Raw genomic sequence first — 9,130 nt, forward strand, 5'->3', positions numbered from 1 at the left:
GCCTACCCTGCCCTGCCTTACCCTACCCTGAATGGGGCAAAAATACCCACCCCAAACAAGTTGGAGGGGATGGGCAAGGCGCCTCGTTGCGGTGCGCGGGGCATCCTCGTGAGATTAAAAAAAAAAAAAGAATAAAAATAAATTTATTTCTAGATAATTTACCCGCTAAAGACCTATTTTAAATTTGTATTTTATTCTCTAATTATAACATAATTCGAAATTTTGAAAATGTGTATAAAAAAAAAAAAAAAAAAAAAACAGCGAAAAAAGTTGCCCCGCCTCGTCTAAGGTGGGGTAGACGGGGCTGGATGGGATTTTGGTGAGACAAGGCAGGGCGCTATTCCTTTTTCTCGTCCCAGATATATAGGCTCGTTTCCTAATTTAGAATATTTTGTTTTGTTTCTTTACCAATATACCCTTATTCAATTTTTCTCGTTTAATATATCAACTTCTTGAAATCATCCAAATACCCATATTTTCCACTTCTTGAAAACATGGAACAACTCTCATTTTTTATTCAAATTAAATCATTTAAATTCTTTACTAATTACAACAATAATTTATTACTATATATTGAAAATTAAATAGGAATAAATTAAAAAAGATATCGAAAAAAAATAATTTTTCAATAACACTAAAGAAGATTTCTTAATCTATGTGAAAAACGAAACAAACCTATATCTTTGGAATGAAGGGAGCATTCGAAAACTGCCCATCAATTTATGTTCATGTTATTGCGTGACAAGCATTAATTGTTACGTTCTCGTGAAGTAAATTATTAGAGACAGTTCAAGATTGATTCATTAGGAGCTAATCAACAAATCAATATTATTAGTTCACATTGTGTAATTCCAGTATTAATTTTTCATATAGATAAATTGGTCAAATACCATTATTATTTGTACATTCTTTAAAATCAACTAATACCTGAACCGAAACCACCAATTCCACTTCGATTCCAAAAATTACATGGAACTGAATAGTTCCATTAATGAATTATCCGAAGTTTAATGGTGGGTTTTGAATCTTGAAATACCCGTACGAAACCCGACATCCACCCCTATATTTCGCCGTTAATAAATCGTAGACTGATAACTGAAAACTCCACAGTGCAATACAAAGCTACCGATGAATAGAGCATGAAACATTGTTATGCAAATTCTGCAATTACTACTCATAAGCAACGCTGAAAGATCATTAAGAACACAAAAGGCTCCAAAAGCAGAAACAGCTTGCCAACCTAAGATTGGATTACAAAAACCGTCGAAAATGTATTGAGTATACAGATTGTGAAATTAAACTCTGGTGGATATAATTGTATAGTTATTATACCAATAGCATCTGTGGACACAAGTTGGCCTGCAAAAGGATAAAAATTATAACGATTACAATGTCTACAATACCACAGCCAGAGAAAAATCCCTGAGATTGGGAAACTTCTCGTTTCTTGTCGAGCCCAAAAGTTCTGGAAGTTTATCAGGTATTCCAGCCACCTCAGAAAGTATCCTAAGATGCAGTGTTGCTGGTTGCTTTTGCCAAAGAAGTGAAACTGAACCTACAAACCACCCAGAAAAAAAATCACAAACCAGTCATCCAGGGCATTTTCTATAATTGGCAACAAAGTTGGAAGATTAAATATTATCAACTTTTATGTACATATACCTGATAAGAGGCTTCTGTGCTGGCACGTGTGTTGAAGTAGATGCCACAGCAGTCGATGCAGTCAGCTCAAGAGGCTTTGTTAGGGGAAAGGGGAAAAAACAACGAACGAAATAGTCAGTTACTCCATCTCAATTCCACCAACCAATAACATTGTCATGACAATCATTAACTGCATATATAGGACATATTATACCTTAATCATGTATCTATTGATGAAGACTAGTAAAAACAAAGTATGCATGAGCACATGTATATACGTGCAAGCTTACTAGAAGATGATGCAAAGGATTGCAATTGCTTGGATGTAAAACATTCTCATATTACGAGAAGCTCTTAATGAGTTCTTCCCTTCCAATCAATGTTGTGGCTCGATGTGAGACTTAGGTGCACACACTATAGACAACATTTCTAAAACTAAGAATATAACACTGTAAAATCGAGGTAAAATGAGCAAGCAGCACGACATTCTCAACCAAAAATGAAAAAAACATCTCAGCTGAATAAAGTAAGCTGGCAGGACCTCAAGCTCTTCCACGTCCAAGCTTTGTTGGATCTTGGAGAAGGAACTGCTCCCTTCCTCTTCTGTTGCTGCTCCTAGTGCTTGCTCAGTTGTGAAGAACTCTGATGGTTTAATCTCTTGGTCCTTGTCATTGTTTTGACCTTCACTCTTCAATTGGACAACTCCAAGCCCATCAAGCAAGTCCAAAGAACCTTGACGACTAATGTTTGGTTGCAAAGATTGCTCAATGACAAGCTTCTCCATTGTTGTTATACCTAACGATGAACCACAAGCAGCAGATGAAGGCCTGGCTGGCGAAGTGCTTTTAACAATTTCAGCAACTTCTGGATCATTCCCAGAAAGATTCTCAGGACATCTCACATTACTTAAGGTGTCAACAACATCAGCTTCAAATTGTCTCTTTGCTGTTGTTTCATCCACCAAACCAGCATCGCTGCCAGACACAGCGGCGCTCGAGGAATCTGTCAAGCTAACTCCTTTATTAATTTCATCTTGCTTTCTCTTCTTTCTACTCATAACAGCCTGTGGGGAGTTAGATTCACGTGTTTTTGGGACTGAACGTGTCTCAGTGGTACTTCTGGTGGAATGCGAAGGCCGGATTCCACCAGGGAAGACGAAGTTAGGTATGTCTTTTTTTTTCACATGAGATATATGAATCCACATTGTGCGTTTCCAGAATGAATATGCATACACATCACGTTTAAAATCTTCAACTGTCAACCTTATATCAAACTGTAAACCTTCTTGAGGATTAGTGCCTTGTTTCCTCCGCAACCCCATAAAATAACTATAGTGAAATGGTTTAGATTTGTCTGAAAATTCACCAGGGTGAGGATGGCACTGAAGTACACCGCTTGTGTCCCTTTCAATCTGGTTTTATTTAACGAGGAAATGAAATTATAAATGTTAAAATTAACAAATTAGGCTGAAATCAACAGCTCAATGAAAGCATTTTTGCTTACCTTCAAAGTAAGAAGACGTATTCTGGATTCAACCCAGCCTCTCCAATTCCTCGAGTCTTCTTCAGTCTCTGATGCTATGTCCATCTGCAGATAATTTTTGTACGCTTCAAAGAAAGCGAACGGCTCAAAAAGACTATCCCAGTTACTCTTGCTTCCTTGTATCGCCTACCATTTATGATAACCAAAGTTAATAAGCAATATAAACAAAAGAGTACATCTAACAAACAAATGAAGCACAACACCGACAATGCATCGAAGTATAAAGCATTTATGACAGGATATAATCAACTGCTCAAGCCCATTCAATTGCTGGAGGAGGGCAAAACTAAAGTTCATCAAGAATAACTGCCAAGACAAAGAACTTGCTTCAAAAACACGCAGAAACACTGAGATCACATCAGTGATTCAGTGAGTAAATCCTTCTCAAAAGAGAAACTCACACCAGGGAACCAGGAACTGGAGAAAGCAAAAAGGTTACCAACTGCTAGAGTGCCAACCTCCAGATTCGAACATATATGGGTCGTAATTACATGGAACCAGCAACAAATCCAGAAAGCAAGCCTCCCATGTTTCTAATATTACATTTTTATTACAATCCAAAGAATAATCAACTACCTTTTCAAACTCTTCGGGCATATGCAAGTTGAAAACAAAGAACATTGACTTGCACAATTTCACACCCAGTAATATATTGAATTATGCACCCAGCCAAATTGGGTTCAGGGGCAAGAGAGGAGGAGAACAAGATATAGCTCTTCATCTCAAAAACCGAACCATATAAAGGAACAAACAATTCCCAAATTGAGGCAAAGCCAAACATGAATTTTAGTAACAAATCACACCAATACAAAAAACTAGCCCGACGCTTGTTAAAGCTAGATAAAAACCAAACAGCAACTTCGCACAAGTGTTTAAAATGAAGCATTACGCAAAATGCCAGCTTCAAATTTACCAAGATACACTGATTGATAAATAAAGTACCTCACAAATTTCATTTCCCCTTTGGAATTCTTCCATCATAACACGTAATGTACTTGTTGACACATTGTAGCTAGAGTTCATGCAAGGATAAGCAGGAGTTATTATGGGCATCAAGTGCAAACGGTCCTTGTAATTTCTTCTAGGATCCCAAAAAGGTAGCCCCAAAGATCCTTCTTGAATTGGACATAACATCACAGGATTTGGCCAGCGCCACAAATTATATACCCTAAAAAACCGAGAAACCAACATGCTAGGTAGAGCATTTGGGTATAGCTGGCAAATGCGCGCAACAAGCAATGCCCAATTAATACCACCAAGGAAACCAGTAACCTGGAATAAAAAGAAAATTCAGTGTCCAAAAGAGAAGATTTTACATCAAAATTTGCCTATATTCACAATCAAAATGTAAGGAGTGTTATCTTAATCTCCCTCACGTTTGAATAAACTCCACGACGCTTTGCCCATAATCTCATACATCTCAGAGTAGTCCGAAATGTCTGCAAGAGAACAGAACAGCAAGACAGTTAGCATCAGGTTTTTAAACAGATGCATTGATACAAATTGTATCATTTACAACCTGGATATTTGGTACCAAACGCAAAATTTGATCAGTCACTCTGCATCCATTGAGACTGCGAACAGTTTGTTCATCCACATTTTGCAGTATAGATTCTTGTGAAACATCCAAGTCCTGGAAATGTTATAAAAAATAGAAAGAAGAAAAAAAATGAATACTTGATTCCAGTATCCACAGAATCATGAAAAATAACACTAATTCCAAAAACGTTGCATATAGAGGCATAAGAGTACGTATAAGATGTGCCCCAATCACGTGACGAACATAGATTATAGAGAGTGAAAGGATAATATACCTAGAAAATGGACTAAATAATGGGGAAATACAGATGGTTTCGGCACAAAACAATACGAAGGACCCAGAAATTTTTCAATAGTCCTCTAGAACACATATATGCATAGCAATTAATCTTCGTCAAAACCATATCACAAATAACAAAAAAGACCTGACTAAAACCCAACAAACTAACCAAACTATGAGCGACATTGTTAAATCATTTCTACATTTGCCAACAAGAAGTGAGTTAAACACATTGTATAATTAGAAATGAGAGGCACCAACATGCAAAGTTGAAGTTGAAAAGAATAATCACAAGACGAGATTCATACTTCAGGAATGACCCAGAGAGCCACATTCGCATAAAGAAGATCTATAGAAACACCACTGAACTTGAACCTCATCACCGGAACATGAGCATCAGGCACAGGAAGTAGCTCTTGTACTTCAGGCATCTCTGCCAGCATTCTATAAAGTTCACCGAAAAAATCTTCCTGCATATGATATACACAAAGTTACTTTCTTCAGCCCATCAACCATCGCATTCAAAAAGGTAAAGTTCCTAAGATATAAAAGGCAAGTGAACGTACATTCCGACTAGCATGTTTTGGTCCAACGCACAAGGTATCAATATCTGCACCAGGACCATGTACCTATTAATAAATAAAAATTCAATCAAAGATCCTCAACCACGTCTACAGATAATCTTCTCCAAAAACAGAAGATCAGCAACCTTTGAAAAAAAAACTAACAAAAATACTTATAATCGCTGTACAAAGACAAAATTTGTAAGCCAAAATAGTTTCAGTTCTTAAATTTCCTTCCTATACTCAATGAATTTATTCCACTTCATATCTACAGAAGTAAGACCAATGTCTAGTCATCTCCATTAACTATCATGTTAAAAGGAATGGTTATTTTCCTTCTAGTGAAATAAACTCAAAAGTCCAGGTATGCTGCCATTTCACGCAGACCGATTGCCAAACACAGTGAATACTTGATTTCAATCAAACAACTGTAAATAAAGTGGAAAACATCTTTTAGTTTAGTTTAGTATCATGCTAAACACCAGGTTTTGAAGAGTTTACCAAAAGAATATCAAACTATCAAACCATGAATACGAAAACATCTTTTGTCAACAACATCTTAAACTATAAGTACTACAACCAATTTATCATATGACTTGAAGAAAGCAACAATCATCTGAGTCTACAACAAGAGCAAATTTAAGGGCAAATCTTCTAAGCTCGGGTTCCAGGAAAAATCTTTTGAATAAATTCAAGAAAAAAGTGGCCATTTTATTTTTCCTACCCATTCTACCTAATCACAGTTCATTTCACCAATTATCTGAACAAAAATGAAGTCTATAAAAAATGTAAATGAAGAGTAAAGTTAATGGTGATTGAAAAAATGTCATTTCTTGAATGTTTGTTGATGATAAATTCTTCTATCTTCATGGTATTTCAGATTTCAAGACTACAGAACTCTCTGGACAATGATAACTTATCTCAAATTTACATGGTCATGGTCGTGAAATTAGTATAGCCGATTTTTTGTTGATTAAGGTACATATCAAAAAAAAAAAAAAAAAAAAAAAGGCAACTCATAAAATAGCTTCTCAATTCACTGTTCTTTTTTAACATTAATGACATTTTTTTCCTCATAATTTAATTGGGAAATTTGATAGAGCTACAATTTATAGTCAGAAGAGTTTCTACAAATTTTTAACAACTTGTTAAATTTAACTTGTCTTTTGAGAAACTCTTAAACAGAATTGCTCAAATAAGATGTTCAATTAACACTCATGGAAACTCCCGACTCCATAACTAATCAAATGTTCAGGCGTCCACATGTTAGATAATACCTAACTAATTCTGATCTCCCCTTCCATTACCCGTGCACATCATATACTCCTCTAGTATTGAACAAAAAAGTCTAATACAATCATTTTATGATGTCTAAACTGTATAGTTCTTGATGGAAAGGCATTAGAGCCCAACAAAAATGGAGCATGCTTTGCATATTAAGAAAAGGGCACAGACAGGCAATNTATAGTTCTTGATGGAAAGGCATTAGAGCCCAACAAAAATGGAGCATGCTTTGCATATTAAGAAAAGGGCACAGACAGGCAATAAATGAAGGTTCGACCAAAATAACATATAAACAGAGAACGAAAATGTTAGTATCAAATTCAGCAACTTTCTACAATAAATTATTGAAACAAAATGAAGAAAAAAGTTGATTTCTCAACATCCAAATGTCCTATGTAAACATAAACATGCACATAAAAATCCATCAGGCATCTAAAACTAAATATGAACTAACTCTAATCGGTCGTCTGTGAGGAATATCATGATCATATCCAAATAGACCGTGATCATTGTTGTAAAAAACCTTTTAAGGATTACACCCCGAATCCCATCTCACTTAAGGCTTTCATTCAATGCCTCAAATCCTACCTTGCGCAAGGCTTTCATTCAGCAGAAGAAATCCTACCTCATGTAAGGCTTTCATTGAAAGCCTCAAAGCACCTCGAGTGCCATTTTTGAGGCTTGCATCTCAAGGCTAAACCTGAGGCCAACTAAGGCATTCACCCATTTGTCTGCCTCTCAAGGGAATTTTATTACCAACATTAACATTTTGAACTATTTTTTATAATTTACAGTGTTTTACAAACCTGAAACCAACACAAGTGTTCGCCCATTTGTCTTACCTCTTAAGGGAATTTTATTGCCAACATTAACATTTTAGGCTATTTTTTTTATAATTTGCAGTGTTTTACAGGTATCTTTTATTATTTATACTTTTGTGCCTATACATGGAAGGAAAATGAGACAAGAAGCACCATTGCAAGTGGAGGATGATGACAATGATAAGGTAATCAATGTTTTTATGATTTTCTTATACATCCTACTAGCAGTGATGACATAGGAGACCTTTTGGATGTTTCCAATTCTACTGGTAGTTTGCACTATATATAGTTAGATTTTTATATTTATATTGAAGATATATTAAGTCGTTTTAAGGTTTATTGGAAAATTATCAGTTATAAGCATAATTTTGTATTTCTATATTCTTTATTTTCAATTGAGGTTCATGCCTCGAGGTTCACGCCTCATCTCACAGAGGTACAACACCTTACCCGATTGAACCTTAATCATGATATAACCAAAATGTGGTGGTGTTGGAAAATTAAGGGCAGTAATTTCCTGTTTAACTTCTCATGAATTACACAAAACCTATATAGGAAAGGCACAAACTATTAAGTAATCTTAAAAGACAAAGTAACAGTATCAAGTATTTGAATAAAGAATTCCCGTGCCACTTGACTATCCACATAGTGCAAAGGCCAAATTATGAAGGAATGCCATACAATTAACAGAAATATTAGAAAAAACCATTAAGTAAAATTGGATGATTTCATACACCGAGACGATAAGAACCAAACGTGAAAATCTTTGCATTTGCCTCTTGGACTAGCTGCTCATTAAAACCTCTAGCACGGCTAATATTTTTCACCCATTTCTTCACAATCTGTTAATTATTCAGAATTAATACTGTACAAATCAATTACTTTAGAAAGGATATTCCAAAGTTCGAAAATACAAGATGTGACCTGGTCCAATCTCCCAAGCACTTCCTCCCTTCTGATAGCTTCTTCATGACTTTCATACAGTCCCGCATCCACAAGGAACTGAACACCCAATCACAAGTGAGTGAGATAGCAATTACCAACACTACTACTTGATTATAAATTATTTGATACAGTCCCCCGCATCCACAAGGAACTGAACACCCAATCACAAGTGAGTGAAGCAATTACAAAACTCTAATACTTGATTATAAATTATTTGAACCTAGTTAATTCAGAAGCTTGGTAGATTGAAAAACAAAAATTAAAGTTTTCTTCAAATCCCACAACTTAGCTCAAATGAATGTGATTAAACTTTTGAACCACTTAAAAAAGACCCTAGCGTTTATTTCATTAAAAGGGAAAAAATTGATCAAAGAAACTTGCTTCTTGCCAATTATCAACAAAATATTGAAGAACAGGTCTACTTTTCGTTGCTTGCCTTCCATGGAACCCCAAAACAAGACCATTGTGGCTCTATATGAAGTCAGTACCCTAATGCTTATAGACTTATATAGCAT

At 35.5% G+C, this 9,130-nt stretch overlaps 1 protein-coding gene across 2 annotated transcripts; it reads right to left on the reverse strand.

Annotated features, from left to right (window-relative positions):
• Nucleotides 1-1,192: 1,192 nt before the first annotated feature.
• Nucleotides 1,193-8,689, reverse strand: LOC111398984 (nuclear poly(A) polymerase 1-like). Of its 2 annotated transcripts, XM_023026171.1 has the most exons (11): nucleotides 8,595-8,688; nucleotides 8,405-8,512; nucleotides 5,569-5,631; nucleotides 5,311-5,472; nucleotides 4,703-4,816; nucleotides 4,560-4,622; nucleotides 4,126-4,455; nucleotides 3,145-3,309; nucleotides 2,183-3,052; nucleotides 1,663-1,736; nucleotides 1,193-1,555 (listed from the first exon to the last, which is right to left on the reverse strand). In XM_023026171.1, the coding sequence occupies exons 4-11, from the start codon at nucleotides 5,443-5,445 to the stop codon at nucleotides 1,507-1,509; spliced, it is 1,800 nt and encodes a 599-aa protein (XP_022881939.1). In that variant the 5' UTR covers nucleotides 5,446-5,472; nucleotides 5,569-5,631; nucleotides 8,405-8,512; nucleotides 8,595-8,688; the 3' UTR covers nucleotides 1,193-1,506. The 2 variants fall into 2 exon arrangements, with proteins under 2 accessions (XP_022881939.1, XP_022881940.1); XM_023026172.1 differs by lacking the exon at nucleotides 8,405-8,512 and having other exon boundaries at nucleotides 8,595-8,689.
• Nucleotides 8,690-9,130: the final 441 nt, after the last annotated feature.

The sequence above is a fragment of the Olea europaea genome, chromosome 8 (assembly GCF_002742605.1).
Source record: "Olea europaea var. sylvestris chromosome 8, O_europaea_v1, whole genome shotgun sequence".
Lineage (NCBI taxonomy): Eukaryota > Viridiplantae > Streptophyta > Magnoliopsida > Lamiales > Oleaceae > Olea > Olea europaea.

Bases quoted from the DNA above. Each gene is read 5' to 3' on its own strand.
- LOC111398984 (XM_023026172.1), bottom strand. From the start codon at position 5,445: ATGCTGGCAGAGATGCCTGAAGTACAAGAGCTACTTCCTGTGCCTGAT. The intron at 4,456-4,559 runs GTGAGGGAGATT...TTTTTATTCCAG, and splicing joins GTCGTGGAGTTTATTCAAAC to GTTACTGGTTTCCTTGGTGG. The intron at 3,310-4,125 runs GTACTTTATTTA...CATAAATGGTAG, and splicing joins GGGGAAATGAAATTTGTGAG to GCGATACAAGGAAGCAAGAG.